We start from the raw sequence: 19,396 nt of genomic DNA, 5'->3' as shown, positions 1-19,396 counted from the left end.
GGAAATATGGGAAGTGAGATCGCTTGTGGGTGATTAAGACCAGTGAAATGTGAAACTGGACCAAAAAAGGCTGTCTTTCATCACTCCTACCAGTATCATCTGCTAAAAATATGTGTTTTGCTTTTACTTGTCAAGTTTGTTGGCAGGAGATGAAATGATGATGCAACTTTAATCACAAAATTGTTCAGTTCAAACCAGACAATCAAAACCTTGGCTGTCTGGTTTACGGCTGTCAGTGTGAATTGGTACTTGCCGATTTTGGTGATTTATTTTCACAGTAAGTGTACGTCACAGTTTGAGTTTAACAAATGCTTACAGAGAGAAAAGAAAACATGTCATTTTGTTGTACAATATATGTTTTTGCTTTGTTTGTACACCATTGTGAAAAATACTACAGGTTTTCACAATGAAGTGCAGTAACAATGCTAAACCTTGATTTATATAGTTTTTTTTTTCCAACTCGGAAAACAAAACACTGTCCCTGAACAATATAATGACAGATTAAACAACACCACCCTCTTCATTCAGTACAGTATTTCAGTGCTTCTGCTCACTTAACATGTCATGCATCATTACACCAACAAATCCTGAAAAGCCTGTTACACTGTAGGCCTGCGTGCTCCTCTACAGGACAGCAAACTCGATGTCAGAGTCCACGGGGCACTGCAGAATGCACCGGGCTGTGTAATGCTGTGCAACAAGCAGCAGGTATTTGTTAGTTAATCAGCGTTTGAAATAAGCTAGAGGTTGAGGTTGTGTTCAGGAGCAACGGAGCTGTTTTGACTAAGCCATCTCAGCGAGGGCCCGGTCATGGAGACTCCCAGCATTTGTTAAAGATTAGCGGCCTAGTCCTGCTGTACTGAGCTCAGGTCAGGCAGAGTGCAGGGCTCGGACGTCAGGCAAGTTTTACCCTATCTCTCCCATCTACAGCTCTCATTCAGCATATCTACTAGTCCGGGTACATGAGACACACTGAATAATGTGATTAAAGGTTTTGGAGCAGGGGGTTTGGAGTTTGTTGAGGGAAGATTGTACAGAAGTTGTCCATTCAGGAAACAGCATTACCCAGATTGACAGGCAGCCACTAAGGTCATGCCCTGGAGGAACTTACAGCATTTACAAAGCACAAAGGTTGTCCTCCATACGCTATATACTACGTATACTAGGTTTATTCTGAGTAGTATCTGTGTACATTTGTAAATCTTCTGTCTGTCATGATATGGATGGTTTCTATTGCATGTGAGTGTGCTATCAGATGTGAACACTTCCAGTCAGAATATCTATGCTGAATAAAGAATAACAATGGACCACATGGTCTCAGACTATCATTAGCCAAAAGATTAAATGAAAACCAACTGTGTGGGAACAATAAAATAATTTGTCGAGGGAGAAGGGTGCAGATAAATTCTGCAATGCGTTTTCCAACTGGCTGAGGCTCAGATACGCTGGGCCAAGTGTTCAGCACCTGGCTGTCATGGCCCTGACGCTGCCTAATTCATTTCAACTCTCAAACACATGCCTATTAGATCACTGTCGATACGAGCTGAAAGTGCCTGATTAGGCTTTTTATCGGCATTAGTCAACATGTGCTGTGAACTGGCATTTTATGAGCAAAAGCTACATAAACAGAAAGAGAAGAGAGAAATCTTACTCTGCTTTCCTCACTCCCTTTATCCGACCACTAAATTTGTGACTCAGCGTCAGTAAGGACACACTGGGGAAAAAGCCAGGTACTCATCTTAAATATTCTTGTCAAAAGTCCTGGTGATATATAAGAGACATTTCCTGCTATGAGAAGTTTTACTGGTTGCTGAAACCGTGCGAATCCATGTGTCTTGTCTGTGAGGATCCAAAAATCTTTAAGGTGAGTGAAGCTCCTCTTGATGGGTTTTGGCTTCATCGTAAAGGTTGAACACTGATCTAGGGGAAACAACTGTAAATGCTAAGTTAGCTAGGACAGCTGCATGCTGGTTCCCATTAGGCTCAAATCTTTCAGCTTTTTAAAGTAACCTGCTCACCACCACCATCTTTATTAAATTTGAAAGACATCAAGGCTTGGAGTGTCCAGCAGGGGATGATCCAAAGCAAACGTTTCATATACTGATCAAAACAGACATATACACCCCCAAACTCTCAAACAGCTAATCAAATACAGCATGTGCAAGTGCCTTTCTACACAAACACACAAAGATATTAAGTATGTTTCCAACCATCCCAAAGCATTAAATGATCATAATGTCTCTTTGGTGATTCAGTCGTTGAAAAATATCAGTGGTTCAGCATTTACTTTGCCAAGTACTGAGATTTCTTACTTTCAAAAACAAAGTTGTGTGTCCTGTTTTGGAAACATGCAACAAGTGGCTGACCAGTGTTGCAACAGATTTCATTCTCAAGCCAAAAACAGCTCAAAACAATAACATTTTATGAACCTCTTCACTAGACTTTTCTATTGGAACTCTGCTCTAATTAGCTGGCAAAAAATGTGTGTATATTTTATTAATGTTTCAAGGTTTTCATGTTCAGAGTTCATGAATGTGTCCGTCTTGTCCTTCACTTTGACCCAAACATTAGCGTACGTGAACACACACACACACACACACACACACACTCTATCCAAATTTACTTGCTACTAAAACTCCCAACAACAAGCCCCATAAGAAATCTTAAGTGTCCAACATGATGTTTGTGTAAAGCAGTGTATTATAGAAGCTGACTTCTGGGTCTTCGGGGGAATGTTAAGCATGTTAATGAAGAGTGCATACTGAGGCTATTACTCAGTGTAATATGGATCCATTTAACACACTTACAGCACAGCCCACACGAGTTCAAATGGAGTAAAGGGGTCCTACATTTAAACCTGGCAACAGTAAACCAAAGAGGAACAGAGTGTCTTGTCTTCAGCAAAACTGCTTATAGCAAAATTGTTTCCTCATTTGGGATTGCAGGAAAACACTGTCAAATGAAAACCACACAGTTTCCTTTTAATGCAATTTGATGTAGCAAATATAAAGAGGACAGACACTACAGGAGCCAGAAGATAACAGATGTCTCTAGTGTTTCCAGCAGAAACTTGCGTACAGAGCAACCAGCTCATCTGTGAGATATGGTTTTCAGGTCCAGGGGGTGAAATGTCTGGAAGGACATCAGAAGAGCAACAACGGGACAGTGTCATCTCTGACTCCTTCAGCTCCCTGGTCAGCAACCGGCCTGTCAAAGATGATTAAACAAAGACACTGACATGTGACAGACAGAACAGTGTTCCCCCTACCTGCATTCAGCACTGGCTAATTGGTTAGGAATGCTGCTGTACAAAAATCCCTAAACAGAAAACTCAGCATCTCTACTTTAAAGCAGCCAGAGTCAGAGACAAGTGAGGATTATAAATCCAACACCCCACTGTTTAGCAGTCTGTTATTAGTTATTTGTGGTTCAAAAGTGCAGCTGGCAGCGGCAAAGGCTCAGCTACCTACCCATTACAACAAGGTTCAACGAAGACATAGAGAAGTTGTGAAACAGCTCAAAGGTAGGCCACTCTTCTTCATCAAAGGGGGTACCCTCTTTGTCTTTATGGAAAATATGTTATTTATCCACCTGAACAGTCAGAGGGATAGAACATGTGGATATATCAAAAGAATCAGATCTTTAAAGAAACACTATAATACTGAATCCAAATCATGCACAGGAAGCACCATAATGTTCTCAATTTGCTGCCGTTATTTCCCATTAAGGTCATCAGTAATCTCCATCACTTTCCAAGTATGACTTTTTCAGCAGCATTATTGGTGTGTTAGGGGAGGTGGATCAAACAGTTTAGTAAGCTTAAAACTGCTGAAGTGAGATTCTACGTTTAGCAGCAGAACTGTTTTGTTTGCACTATCTGACGTGGCTTGCCTGAATCACACTCTTGCATGGGATAGTAACTTACATATTTCAGCTTGTGGATGTTTTTGAATGTCATTTCTGGCCAATGCTGATCGACCTACAAGACACATTTTTCTTGTCACTCAAGTTATGTTATGTTTTTCATTTTTCAGATGAGTTTGGTAAGATGATTGGTAAGGCAAAAAAGGCTGCTGATGGTCAATATGAACCTGAGGTTAGCTGGATACATTTTAGGAAGCAGGGAGGCGGGTACAGCTGTCAAACTGCAACGATGAGTTAATTAATCACTTAGTGGACTGCAGGAAAATTAATTCAAACTATCCCGATAACTAAGTGATTATTTTGGTCATTTTTCCAGCAAAACACTTGCTGGTTGCACCTTCTTTAATGTAAGAAGATGTAGTGTTTGCTGCCTGTCATTTCTGATACTAATCTTTAAGCGTTTTACTAAATGCAACTCGACATCTACAGCTTTGTTCAAATATGTTTCTGAAGATCTTCATGTCAGTGGGTGCGCTAAAATCACACTCTTCACCACCACTGCTGCTGGAAGAGTTCCTAGGAGAGACTCTACAGAATAAATGGACAATCCTTGGATTAGCTGACAAAATGGACTGGGAATATGAACCTACAATGCTCACTCTCTCTTTTAAAAATCTTGTCAAAGCACCCTTTAGGCATTCAACCTCCATCTGTCTGTGGTTGTAGTTGGACAACTACCAGGTTTTAGGGTGTGTGGCTATGATGAAACAGAGCATTCTTGGAAAAAACATTCACTTTTAACAATCCTTTTGTAAAACGGTACAAGAAAGAAAGTAGTATTGTCTTGTTTGCTGTTTTAGTAGAACGTGGCAAGTTCTCATACATAAGATATTCCCACACAATAAAAAAAAAAACATTCCTCAACATCATATCATGGGAAATTGCATCTTCTTATCACATACTTTATCTCCTTGCTCTGATATTAGTCCACTGAAAAACAGCCTTCCCTTTCAAATATAATTGTCTGTAAAAAGTCTGTAAAAATAACCCTGAGCATTTCAGATCACAGTGCTGGCACAGAGCCGCTAAACTTTATTAACATCTAGAGTCAGTCTGGCGAGTCTCCCAGCTCTATGCAGCTTGGACTTGCAAGCATTAACCTGACCAGGGCTCCAGCCTCACTTTCCCAAAATCCTCCACTTCCTCTCATCATGTAGCATGGTCCTGTCCAGATTTGCTACTAAAAAAGAAACTTTTTGACAAAACACCAGTCCACCTGTGTTACAATGCTGCCTGTGTGCTGACCTTGGATGATATCACTCCCTGCGCTGATGGAACCTTGGAGGTTTTGACTTAAAGCAATACACAGGCTATAATCAATTCTGAGTCGAGGATTTGCTTGCCAGTGCTTTTAAATATATCACTGAACAGTTCAATAGATATTGACTCCATGTGATGAAACTTGGCTCTCTATCTAGGACAAAAATGTGTACAGATCCCTACCTGCCAAAAAGACATAATGCACCTCTAAACAGTTTGAGTCCAAATCTGAGAACAGAAGTGCAATTGATGTTGACCCACATCACTCACAGACCAGCAGAAGTATTCTTTCTCGACAACCACCTTTATGCCGTCATTCCTTTGTGCACTTATTAGTCCTGGTGAGCAAGTTAATGCAGCACAGGGGCTGGATTGCATTGCACATGACTAGAGAATAAGTAATTCTTCCAGAATGCTCGGCTTCTATTAACAAGCACTAATAAAGTATATAAACTGCACTATTAGACTTTATAATGTCTTTCATAGTCCTCTGGGGCAACGCCAGCCAATGGTGCAGCGAGCAGACTGGGCACTGCCCCATGGCAGCTTCCTGGCAGAGACGGAGGGAGAACAAGAGGGAGGATAAAACTCAAACATTTTGGCTGCCTTCTCCTTGGCTCTAATGAAGGCATTAAAACAGCTTCAGTTCGCATCATGTTTGCCCATTTGTTTCTGACCACTCAGTTGAAGCCAGTGTTTGATTGGCTTGCTGATTAATCTCCAACATGCCCAGCCTTGTTAAAAAAGAGCAATTTCAGACACGATTTAAACAAGCTGAGACTGAGGATTTGAAACTGTTGCCGTGGCAGATTTAACTGATGATCTGTTTACAAAGCTCTGATGCACACTTAGCAACTATTAAGTGCTGTAAATGTTACTCACATTTTGACCACAGCTTAAATTGGATAAACTGCTGATAAGGCAGTAGCATATTCTCTTTTGGAAAAGATTAAATGGGAGCCTCTTCACTGTGTTCTTGCAGCTTGTTTAGGGAGGTCAATGAAGTCCTGATCCTAATGGCCCCATCTCCGTCTCTCTCCGCCTCTCTCGCTCTCTCTCCCTCTCCAGCTGACAGCTGTGAGGGCCCAGTCAGCTCTCGGCCTCGATCTGGCAGAGGCAGCGCTGCGGCAGACGGCCGTCTTAACTGCCACAGTCAGAGTGGAGCGGATTTTTCTTTGATGAAACACAGCAGTGTCGAGCCAAGAACAGCAAGTGGCACAGCCGAGATGTAAATCAAAAACCCACCCGTGTGCTAAGTCATACACAGAGAGGTCTGCGAGAGGAGTCGCTGCTGTCTGAAAATGCATGAGTAATACAGAGTGTATAGACATGTGGTCAGCTGTGGTATGTCCAGGCGAAAATAATCAGAGAGAAGCAGAGACGTATCTTAATCTTTGTTACAAACAGTTAAAAGAGAAAGAAAAATGTGGCCTGATTCACAGGACCTGGCAACTTAATCCCTTCATTAACAGAAGTGTATCGCATGAAACTTTTCGTGAGCACTTCTCAAGACAAGGTTTTAGGCTAAAAATAAATTTTTATGATGACAAACCTGAGCCAACTCTGCAGCTTTTTCTTGATTAAACTGAGGCCCTGAACATTTCTGGTATTCCAGTAATATTTCAACACTTACTCAAACCAGATCATATTTTTGCTGTGTGCCTTGACTTGGATTCATTGGCATAAAGAAAGTCAGAATGCCTTTGGTCACAGTGAGATGCCATAGGCATACCACACTGGTCACATAAGAATGAAAACATCTGACCTGACCGACACTGAATACGGAGAAGTAAAAGGACAGTGCAGAGGTGGCAATGCTCAAATCAAAGTGCTGTGTCACTTTGTTTGTGGCTTCACACATGCACACATTGATTTTGTAACTTCAGAAGACTAATGAGAAGATATGCAAGCAAAAAGAGTCACAACCTCCCATAAACCTCCTCTGTGTGTGTGTGTGTGAATGCAACCTCAGTGAAGCTGATGCAACACTCATCTCCTCCTCTGCCACTTATCTCCTGTTTCCACGCACGTCATGAGTATCGCTGGCCAAGTTTGACTGAGGTGATTCAGCCAAGCAGATGCCAGACCAGGGGTGTTCTCTCACTCTCCCTCTCTAGTGGCTGTGATTCAGGAAGCGCTCCCATTCCATTACCCAGCATTCCCTCGTCAGCTTCTCAGCCAGACAGAGGTTTACGGGAATACCGCTGCAGAATCATCACCAGGCCTCAGCTTTATGAATCAATGGAACATGCTGCAAACATTACACCCTGCAACACCCTTCCTATGCAGCACCCTCACGTTTGCCCATAACTCACTGCTGAGCTCATATGAGACACAAAGACGTGGGCTGAAGCGCTCTCTCTGGCTCATGGGAATGTACTGACTGCTGTGAAAACTTGTCAAAAGAATGTTACTATCACGATACATAAATAGGCATGCATGTATACTTCCACTTGATTTACACAGGCGCACAAAGACAGGACATCTGTTAGTCAGATCCTGTTGACAAATTCTACGTAAAATATCACTGAGTTCAAACTGACAAGGAACAACACATAATGTTCTGTATAACCTTTTCACAATCCGGTACAAAAATGTTCTTGGTTAAACTCGGCCATGAGACTAATTGAACCACAAGTTCAAAAAAAGGTCAAATCTCTTTTAGCAGCAGTGACAGCAAAATGTTTCCTCTGAGGGTTGATCAGTCTTTCACAACATCTGGGAAGAATAGCTGCTATAAGCTTGAATGTGCTGCTACAACCTTTTGGCATATTGACCAGCAGCGATGTTGAGATACTCAGTTACTCCGGCAAACCTCAATTGTACTTAATAGATATTTTTGTCTTCAAATTGACTTATTTGCTTTTCCACAGAGAAAAGATCAACAGAAGAGGCACGATGTATTCACTGGCTTGCTTGTGATTCAGCAAAGGAAAAAAAGAAAGGATATTTGATTCGAGATATAAAAGGAATGACTGTATTGCTATAATCCAAATAACAGGATCAAAGTGTCACAAAAACCAACACGTCTGGATGCTCGTGTATACAAAATAGTCACCTGCTCATTCATTTCCCTCTGATGAACAGAGCGCTTCCTTAAGCACACATTTTCTGATGATTTAGGGCGCTGCGTTGGCAGGAATCTGGCAATACCATATGTATCACAATACAGGGGCTACAATTCAATACACTGCAATGTGTTGTGATACTGTAAGAAAGGTGATATATATGCCATTTGCACAATATCTGAATTTTTTTTTAAATAAAAAAACAGAAAACTTTTGTATTCATACAGAACAGTGGGGTCTGCATTTGCATTTGTCACAGCCCGTGTACAAATAAAGCGAACCTCTGCCTCAAATTTAATAATAAAAAAAATCAATATCACAAACCAAACAAAGTGTATTGATAGATTATCATAACCCTTAAATAAGGGATCTAGTACCGTCTCTTTGGTCAACAAGTTAATCATTCACTACTACTATGACACAAATGACAGCTGGCTCACAAGTCAAAAACAAACAAACAAAACAAAACAAAACAAACAAAAAAACAAAACCTGAGATCCAACATAAACACAAGGCATGATCTGTGCATAAATCAACACCAAACTTAAAGCAATTATAGCATCAAGTCCAAGGTCATTTAAGAAATTCAAAACCTCTTGAAATAGCTGAAGCAAACATTTTCCCAGAATCACAGCCGATTAAACATTTTATGTGACACAAATCTGAAGATTCACTCAGATGAAAATCCCTAAACAGCTACCCAGAAGAGGCAGCAAAACTCACTGACATTTTAAAGGAGAACACAAGTTCCTTTGCAGGTTAGGCTGAGAGCCATATTTCTGATTACTTTGAACCTGAATAATATGTATATTTTTGGAATAATCGTGTTATCACTTACTCTTTTTATGAAGGATTTCAAACAATAACATCGCTCCCATGCAGCATTTCTTCTGTCTGACAGAGAAAACTGATGCCAACTACCCACTCCTCTTTCTCTAAAGAATAACAACGAATAAACAACAATAAATAAATAAGTGACTTAACTAAATCACTTGATATCTTTCGCTGTGCAGATACAACCAAAGGTATTCACAAGCTACTGGGAGGCTGTCATTAAGCGTTCGACACAGCAGAGGCTCATAACAGGGCTGTAACAGTCGGTTGTTTCTCATAATAGTCAGATTATCGCTCTGCAGCCTGACGTCTGCAAATGCTGTTGGGGAAAACACAGGAAACTAAGTCACTCTGAGGAAATACAACACTGGTGCCAATGCCACTTCTCCACAAACAAGCGTGCATGTCTACATATTTGTGCGTGACTGTGTCACATGTGCACACAGTGTGTGTGTGTGTGTGTGTGTGTGTGTGTGTGTGTGTGTGTGTGTGTGTGTTCAGCATGTTCTGGCACAGTGTCAGTATGGATTAGCAATGGATGCTGGTGTACAGGTGCACACACTGCGGGTTTGTAGAAAACACCGTCATGATAACATGCGTTGGCAAAAGACAACAATACATAGGCAGTGAAATATAAAAAGTTCCATAAATGCTTAAATCCAAAAGTCCATTACTCATCTCTTTACAGGCTGAATCAACAAGACAGACCTCTGCTTTTATGTGAGGGAAGGAGTGTGGGACTCCAGCACACTCCTCTAACTCAAACATTTTCCTCAAATAAGCTCCCAGATTCGGCAGCTTCGTCCCAGCCAGGAGAAACTTAAGTAAGGTATCAAATGATGCGAGAGTACACACTTCATTCCAACCTCATATTCTTGTTCAAGAGGAGTCAAGTGTTTTTCTTTGCAAGCAAAATATTTTCTTTGCTGGTGGGCACCAATATATATATATATATATAGCACAGTGGACTCACAGTGTAAGGATAATCAGCCTCACGAAGAGTAATGGTTTCCAAACTGACGCACATCACATGACATATTACTGTGATTTGTACTTTATTAAAATTGATGTAAAGAAAAATATAAAATAAATGGCCTTTGTTAAAATGCAATGGCACTGCAGCAGTGAGGTTGCGCCAAAACAGCCGAAATTTTAAGTTATTTCATTCGGGATACCTGACCTGTAAAAATCTCAGCCAAATCTGTATCGAGAGTCTGCTGACACGACGGCACCTCAACTCCGTGAACTCACTTCTTCACACAGGCTCGAAGTCAGTCGGTCTCTCTCATTGATTTATATACGTGTAAACACACATGGATGCAAAAACAACATAGTGAAAAATTTATATACAACACTGATTTGGACTTTTGGGAATAATTGGGAAATCTGCAGAGCAGCACGGAATGCAAATGGCTCAGAGTATATCATGGTACAGTATGGCTTTCCTCCCAAAAAGATCCCACATTGAGGATTGGATGAAAAATCAAGAATGCACTAAATTTATTCACATTTATCACTGAATTTTGCAATCACACGGTACAAGTAAAAGGTCAGAAACCTCCAGTCTGAGGTAAGTTCTTCCTCTACTGTCTCACTTCTATCAGGATAAACATTAGAGTCTGTGTTTGTTCAGAGATGCCTTTCAGTATAAATCTAAAGTAACAGTTGAGAATGCAGTTTAAACTCCAGCTCTGTCCCCAAATGGGAGTGTGTAATACGATCAGCCTGAAATGAGGCATGATACAAAAGACTGATGAGTACTGAGATCACTTTCATGCTCCATGCTCACCATAAGACAACACAGAAATGCTTGAAATACATAAGGGATATTCATGAAAGACAGAAAAAGCAACATTAGGAGTACAAGTTGAACTGAACAAAACTTTTCATTACTGAGATACTGTAGTCAATATAATATGAAAATGAATAATCATACATTTGTAATATGTTTTGTGGTGTAGTTCAATCACTTTGTGCTAAAAAAAAAAGTAGATGTTTTTGAGTTGGGGTTTTTTTTGCACTTCAAAAAGGGGGCTGAAAACTATTTTAACTCATAAACCACAAAATATTGAAATTATTAAAATATCGCTCAACTGCCTCACGGAGTCGCAAACGGACACGCAGATACGCGTGTGTCTGTGTCGACGTTAATATGCACAATATAATCCACAAACACATTACACATCTTGCATTCCCACAATTTACGGGAAGCGAGTTCAAAAGCGCTGCAGAGACAATGAGACGATTCATTCTGGTTCGGGATGCTGGGGATGGAGGGCTGAGGGCACAACTGTGCTCCAAGAGAGCTCATAAATGCTGAGACACATTCAGCAGACATATGGTTTGTGTTTAGCAAGAAGAAACAATAATCAAATCCGTTGATCCTCTTCTTGCTGCAAGGATGATTGCTAATATAAAAGTCTGTTCCGTCTAATCATAATTTAGGACGGAGCTGTAATTACCTCCGCCCTCTCACAGCAACACTGCGTCTAAACAGGATGGAGCAGGCTTCCACCGAGACTCAAAGCCCAGTTTCCACTCGGGATGCTATCTGTACGACGGAGATCATTTCATCTATGTAACTGTTTTAACATTTTCCCTTTTGTTGAGTTTATTTATTTTTATTTATTTATTTTTGCAGGACTCAAATATTGAGTTTTGAACGTTTTACGATTCATATTGTTCGAAAATCGAGAAGGAAAACCACAATAAATAATTATAAATTAATTCTACACTGTCCAAACGTCAAGTTGCCAAGCTTTCCATATTTAACTAAAAGCGCCAACATCAGACATCATGCCTTGTTAACATCCATAGGAAACGCGCACTTGCTTGGCAATTGTTCAACATGCCGTGCATCAATTCACATGGCCTTACTGAGCAACAGAGACTTTGACTCTGGTGTTATTTATGAATTGGCCAAAGATCCAAGAAGGCTCTGGGTTTAATTAACAGACCTGATTCACAACTGCAAACAGGGCTCGCAACACAAATACAAAGTGCAGCTGCATCAAAGGACGCTCTTGAGAAGCCCATATGGAAGCAAGATTATTTTAGATAACGGCTTTTATCAATCTCAAACAACCTTGAGCCGCTAATTGGTCAGATTGTCAAGGCTGACACAGCTGCTGTGTGACCGAATGTGTTATTGTTATGCTGATAGTTTGTTTGAATGCGAGAAATAATCATTACTACAACAAATGTTATTCCAGTTTATCCAGAATCACTCAGTCGGCAAAACCAACTTTGTTAATCAGCTTCGTGACCTTCAATCACGTCAGCAGAATCACTTAAACACACCGGGGCTCGTGCTCACATTTGGATCCACGGGGCCTACCTTGCACGGGAGGGAGAGGGAGGCACGAGCGCGGAGTTTTGGCTGACAGATGCGCCTTTTCCTCGGACGCGATGAGCCTCTTCGGGCTTGCGCCGTTCATGTGAGCCGGGCTGTCAGGGGAGCTCCGGCAGATCTGGGATCCAAACCCGCCGCTGCCGGCTCGCCGAGTGCAAATGTCCGCCTTGCTGCTGTACACTGCGAGCGACAGGCCGGTGAAGTCGGTGAAAGAGGGGGTTTGACAGTGGCTGACCATCCCGAACAGCGTTGAGTGGTTCTGCATTGATGACTCGGCTTTCCCATGCAGTGCGCAAGCTGCTGCTCACATTACCTGCGCACATGAAGGCGAAAACAACTAAGTGACTGCAAACTGCTAAAACACGACATTCAACCGGTTTGTTTGACTTTTTTTTTTTCTCCACGGTGCAACCATGCATTCCTAAGAAAAAAGGAAAAATGAACATAGTGGACAAAACGATAAAGCTTGAGGAATTTGGTAACACCTACCGTATGCAATTAGCCAACGAAGAGCAGAAAAGGTCTAATTACGCACATCAGCATGTTTATCGAACTGGAGGGGAAAGCATGTGCAAGTCTGATCGATAGCATCCTCTCAGTGAGGATCGGTCATTAGCATCATCAGCATGAGTCTCCCTCCCTCCATCCCTCCCTCTCTGATTGACACCCCATTGCTCCACTGCTCCGCGGGACTCAGGAGCACCAATGAAGACTGTGTCCGTGTTTTTGTGGGAGGATAAGATCTGGATCAAACGTTTGCGAGCTCCTGGAGGCGTGTGTGCTGTGATACAATTGGCATGTAACCAGCAGTCAAATCTTTGATTTAAAATGCAAAATAGCTCACTCAACAAGAGTGCTCTCCAAGCTTTGGCAGAGTATGTATTTATCACACTGATGAGGCTATAGCTGAAGGGCTCTCCACTGTGCCATATACATAAATATGGCAAATCACTACTATACTATATATTAATATTTGAAAATTTTACTTGGCAGTATAGTCTGTGCAAGACTGCAGCTGTATTCTTTGTATATGGGGAGGTGGTTACTGCAAGAAAATGAGTTCTCATAAAGCAGAGATTTTGATATAAATTAGATTAAATTAGGCTGACTGGACATTTTTCCACACATCCTAAAAGAACATTAATAAATACATCATTTTAATCATTCTTTGGACCACAGTTCACTACGTCTTATTCAAAAGTGTAAGGGCAGAAAAACTACTGATCAAAATGACAAGGGATCACCTGTTGTTGTTGTTGTTGTATTAGAATTTATAATTTTGAATTGCATTTCCAGAGTTAAGAACAGACTGTGATTAAAAATAAAGAATGGCTGTCCAAGTCCTCTCAACGTTCATAATCACGAGTCAAATTATTATTTCCTGTAATATAAACCTGCTGTTGAGAGCTGGTGCCCATGTGGAACAGTGTTTAATGTGGGAAGTGCTATTCTCTAGTGCCATCTAGTGGTTCTTACGTGACAGGGAAACTCATAACCCAGAGATGACACTGTCACTGACAACACGGTCAACACAAGGCAAAAGGAACAAACTGTAGAATTAAAGTTTATAAATGCTGTGGGAAAAGTGTGATTGCTATTTTCTATTTCTGCAATAACAGTCTCTGCTAAAATGAGGACATGCGCGACTGGAATTTTATCTGATGCTGCATTTGCGTGCTGTTGGAAATGTGAAAACGTTAGAAAACCATGGGCGACCAGAGTTGCTGAAACATGCCCTTTTCGCAGGATGAGCAGAGAGAATTTACGCATGTTGATGGGTTTTGAGTGCGCGTTCCTTCACTGTAACCTTATTGTGCTGTTAGTTTCATTAAAGAGAGAAATCATATGTGAAATCATATGCAAAAATATGTTGTTTTACTCTTCTTCATTCTGTTGTAAGCTACTTCTCACGTGATTAATTCTAAAATGAGATGCCAAAACCTGAATCTGGCTAAATCTGGGCACTGAGGGCACTACACATGGGCTACGCCACGTCTACAGTTTGTGTTGTGGATATTTGTGCTTCTTCAGAAAAGGTTCCTAAAGAGAGACTTTGCCGTACGCCGTACGTTTAATTTCTGGGTGGTCTGGTAAAATGGATACATGAATTCACGGGTTTTGTATTTGCCAGGGGAAATAGAAAGTACGAACTCAGAAAGAGACATTGAAGGCATCTGTTATCGACCAGGCGCCAGATGGGTGTTAACCGACATGTTAAACAACCAGACTGCTGCAGAGACGGGTCTTTAGGATACCACCGCCAAGGAGCAGGCATGTTTTTGCAAAAGCTGCTGGTGCATTTGTCGACAGTATGCATGTTTTTGTATATGATAGGACTCAATGTCACGGTCAGGATCATGAACCATATTTCACCAAGCCTCACCAAGAGGATGATTCTCAGAATGGGTGAAAAGACCACTATGACCCAAAATCCCAACTTTAAGTATGAAGACTGGGGTCTGACAGTTACAACTATGAACTTCGTCAAAACCGCGTCTTATCACATGTGGTTGTCTCTCGGACAAGACGCTTTTGTAGGGAGAGCAGCTCCGGACTCGCCTGTGGTCAGCATGGAGGGAGAGAAAATGAGTATCTTCAAGTATATGAAAGGTGCCTTATTATGCTTACAGCTTTCGTGTTTTGGCGCACTTTGATCCCTCTCTGCTTCTAAGTTATGCGCTCTTTGGTTTTATTTCTACAGGCAACAGACCGCTGGTATTGAGTTTTGGAAGTTGCACCTGACCCCCGTTTATCTACAAACTTGAGGAGTTCAAGCAACTCGTCAGGGAGTTCAGCGACGTGGCTGACTTTCTTGTGGTCTACATCGCCGAAGCACATTCAACAGGTGAGTAAAAGTTGCCAGGTGAAGCCAAGTATCGTGGAAAAATATGGATGGGGGAAGAAACTCTGCATCTAGAATTTATAAGGAGGAGGTCAAACAAGAAAGCAACTACACTTTATTTATTAGCACTTTCCTGAAATACTTAAAATTGCACTATAGACAAAAACTAAACTCTTAAAAAGTTTTGAAGATTGATGTGTGCCTTTAAAGTACTTTATTTTCCTTAAGCTCAAAAATAAAGTATAATCTGTATTTATCATTGAGAGCCACTATTTTGTATCCTGAAAAATCAAAGCAACTATTTATTTATAGTCTGAACACGACATAATATGATAACTGATGAGGTTCAGCTGTAGAAATCTTCTTTAGACTCATTTAATCATATTATACCAAAACAGTCTAATGTGTAGTCACTAGGAGAAGTCCTTTAAGTCCATGAGATAAAGTTCTGTGCTCACATATCAGGCACTCCCACAATCTGGGCCTCATCCCAAGTATCTCTTGATACTGCAATGCACTTAAGCAACAAGCATAAAACAGGATTTATTATATGCTCCTTAGCTTTGATGTTCTGCTGCATTTAGTGTCATTCCAATAAAATAACATTCTTTATATTTGTGTTAGATGGCTGGGCATTTACCAGCAACATTGACATCAAAGAGCACCGGAGCCTGGAGGAAAGGCTGTCTGCAGCACAGATCCTGGTTCAGAAGGAGCCCCTGTGTCCAGTGGTTGTGGATGAAATGAATAACGTCTCCGCCATAAAGTATGGCGCTCTGCCCGAGAGGCTTTACGTGCTGCGGGCGGGGAAAGTTGTCTACAAGGTGAGATCTGAGCAGCACCGACATCAAGACTAATTCGTGTCCTTTTAATTCATGTCAGTCTGAAGCAATATGAGAATTGTGAGGTTACAAGTCCCTACGCTATCTCATCTCTTGTTGTTGCGTGAGAAGGAGTGCTGAAAGAAATAGACACAACATCTGAATTCTTGGCACAGAGCCAGGCTCATGTTAGTCACGCCAGCAACGTTGGACTGCACCTTACATAGCTGAGACATGTCTCTGATATGTTATGTTGGCTCGTGGTTAGCTTTGTGTCATTAACAGTCCTCGTTCTGTGTTCCCCAGGGTGGGACGGGGCCTTGGGGCTATGATCCCCTGGAGGTGCGTTCATTCCTGAAGAAGATGAAATAAGAAGGTTGTTTCAGTCTCAAGACAAGCCACATATGGAATATTTGCCATTTGGCCAGTCTCATATGGTGCGATCTCTGTGTTCAATAAGGGCCAGTGGTGTCAGCTGTGATCAACATACATATATTACAGATACACGGCATGACCATACCTTTTTTTTCTTTCTTTTTTTGTGATCAGATTCAAAACATTACACTGCTACATTTACTAGTTCAGCAGCTTGTTTCTGGCATCTCTTACAACAACCATTGCATGAGTAGAAACATTAGAACTGCTTCAGATTTGCACAAATACTGCCTTTAGGCTCTCCCGGACTCTGAAAATGCATCTCACTCATCAGTCTCTCATCTGGAACTTGCCTCTCATTGTTTCTTAGTGACAGCTGCAGAGTAAACCGTTGGCTTCTGTAGCCAGATGAAGATGACACACTGAGAGAAAGTCCACTGAAGAGTTTGTGTTTGAGGTATCACATAATATGCAGGAGATGTCACCAAAGTTGCCCTTCATTTTAATGAAAATTCTCTTGCTTTCCACTTCTCTCGCAGGTTCAGTTATCTTTAAGTCTGCTCTCGGCATTTGAATCTGTATTAATCACTAAGGGTTTCTATCGTCTGCGAAATGCTCCAAGATAATTTCACAGGATGCTGCTTTTTACATGATGCTTACAGTACAAACTTCTGGCAACTGTAATCTGATGATGACTTAAAAGTGGACATTTTCTCAATTATACTGGAGCATTTATGATTAAACACATTTAATGTATAATAAGAATCTTGTTAAACAATCTGCATTTCTTTGAATGTTCTAATATCACAATACAACTTCTTTTGAATGCTGGCATTGTAGTACAATAAAAATAATCTGGCAAGACTCCTCCATCAACTTCTTGATTTATATGCAACTTGTGACCTGAAGTGTGTTACAGTTCATTTGTCAGTGAATCAGTTTGTTGCTTTCTTTATGCCTTCTTCCACTGAATCCCAGTGTAGCTGGATGAAAATGAAAAAAAAGCGACAGTAAAATCATGTTTTGTTTAGCTTTCACTCAAAAAAACGAACACAACATGGCCGATCCAAGTTATTGCTCTCTCACAGTACGTTAATGAAATGAGAAGCACCAGAACTGTGCGCAAGCTATTGTTTCCACACATGTATACTTGTATTGTCTCTTCTCTGAGCTGCTGTGACTCATCCGCTCTCTCTCTCCCCCTGACCCATTAAGACAAAATAAGACTGTCTGCAAATCTCCAGAGGTTTTCATTTTGACATCATGTTCCTGCAGAAAAAAATGGCTGCAGGGCTTTAATGTTCACACACACACAGCGGTGCACCACATGAAAATGTGGCTGTTGTTTGCTGTCTTGTCTGGAAGTGATAAATGGTACACATACTGTACTGCATGTGGGTCATATAAGTTCAGTGAATTCAGTTCAATTCCAATGTGCACACACACGCACACGTGAGTTGTGGAGTGTGGTATTCAGGCCCTGATACGAGTTAATAGCTAACCGTCTAATCTTTGCACATCCATTGACTTTGACTTCGAGTGTCTCTCAGATGATCTAGCATGTCTGCTTTATTATAAGGTTACATAACAGTTTTATCAAATGTACAGTTATGTTTTGTTGATTAATGTCTTTGTAAGTGGAGAATAAGCACAAAATGGCTTACGTGTGTACTGATAATGGAAAACACTGGCAACACATTTTTATTTCCCTCCAGGTAAATATAATTAGATTCCCAACGGTATTTTGCAATTAGTCTAATTAGCTTTCCCCTAGTCTTTGTTATGGGTTTGACCTTATTGTCTCCATATGAACACTAAATTAATGACATGGGTTACAAGTCTACTGTTATGATATGGTAGTGAACAGAGCAGTTTTGTGCAGATACAGCTTTCATAATGTGTGGCTCTGAAGTTGGAGAGCAGGTTTGGCTGCTGCCCAGTCAGGCCACATCCTGTGGAGAGTGGCCAGCAGCAGTTTAGCCTTGTTTCCTATTGTTAGACAGGAACCAGAACATGGTCAGGTCCTCCCAGCCATGGACTTCTGTTAAGATTCACGTCCCAATCTTAAAGTAAGCCTGTATTTTATATACATTTGCTTTTTGTTTTTTTTGGGGGGGGTAAATGTTATGTCTAGGTCAGAGGTCTCGGCAAAGCATGACAGTGTGCGAAAGCCCAGCAGAGGGCAATGTGAAGCCGTTTTTACTCCCAGCAGGAGAGCAACATGAGGCTGTTATTTGTTTTTGAGTTTGAAGTGATCCATCTGGATGAATTTGTCACCTTGAAAATCAGTTGGGCAAAAAAAAAAAAAAGTATTAACCTTAACATAACAGCGTAATGACCTCAGTTGGTTTAAGGTGCGTTGCTCATCATAGACAGATCCAGAAAGCAAAGTGCTTTCCTCAGAGACACAGCTGGGTTGTGTTCAATGCATTTTCTCATATTGGCCATGTTCCACATGCTGCTTGTGTAGAAATAAAAGTATGTGTGGCGTGATGTTTTCAGGTGACAGTTTGGGCCAAATATTCACCACAGATGTCCTTCTAAAGCTTGCAGGACCAGATGGACTGCCACAGTAACACCTTCAGGGTGGAATGAGGAAGGTCCCACAGGAGACACAGTTATGATAAACAGGCAGGTAAAAGAAAATCTGGGATAACCTGTGTTCAAAATATAGTGTGAGTTCCCACTTCTTGTTTGTGTTCACTCTGTAACCCTTAAAACAAAGAAATGCACCTGTAGGCCCTTGTCACAGGTAGGTAAAACTATCCAGTAGTCTGTGCTGTCCAGATGAGATTAGTGAGTCCATGCTTTCGTTTCCCCTCCAATTCCCTATGGGCCCCAGCTCTGACGGACCCCTGGACTGATCCCTGGTCGTCATTTATATTACAAAACATCACTGTATATGGATAACTTAACTGTT

At 41.2% G+C, this 19,396-nt stretch overlaps 2 protein-coding genes across 3 annotated transcripts in view; one reads left to right on the top strand and one right to left on the bottom strand.

Moving 5' to 3' along the window:
• LOC124060488 (zinc finger protein GLIS1) overlaps positions 1-13,073 on the bottom strand; it is a 72,781-nt gene extending 59,708 nt beyond the window's left edge. For both annotated transcript variants that reach the window (XM_046391519.1, XM_046391520.1), the window contains exons 1-2: positions 12,928-13,073; positions 12,424-12,751 (exon numbers count right to left, since the gene is read on the bottom strand). In XM_046391519.1, coding sequence (XP_046247475.1) covers positions 12,424-12,703 — 280 coding nt within the window. In that variant the 5' untranslated portion in view covers positions 12,704-12,751; positions 12,928-13,073. The remainder of the gene's footprint in view (positions 1-12,423; positions 12,752-12,927) is intronic.
• A 1,545-nt stretch (positions 13,074-14,618) lies between these two features.
• dio1 (iodothyronine deiodinase 1) lies at positions 14,619-17,343 on the top strand. Its single transcript, XM_046392605.1, has 4 exons — positions 14,619-15,048; positions 15,140-15,283; positions 15,905-16,104; positions 16,408-17,343. Exons 1-4 carry the CDS (start codon positions 14,634-14,636, stop codon positions 16,471-16,473), a joined length of 825 nt encoding a protein of 274 aa, XP_046248561.1. The 5' UTR covers positions 14,619-14,633; the 3' UTR covers positions 16,474-17,343.
• Positions 17,344-19,396: the final 2,053 nt, after the last annotated feature.

The sequence above is a fragment of the Scatophagus argus genome, chromosome 6, assembly GCF_020382885.2.
Source record: "Scatophagus argus isolate fScaArg1 chromosome 6, fScaArg1.pri, whole genome shotgun sequence".
NCBI lineage: Eukaryota > Metazoa > Chordata > Actinopteri > Scatophagidae > Scatophagus > Scatophagus argus.
The sequence above is the reverse complement of the archived record's forward strand: the minus strand, read 5'-3'. Positions and strand labels throughout refer to the sequence as shown.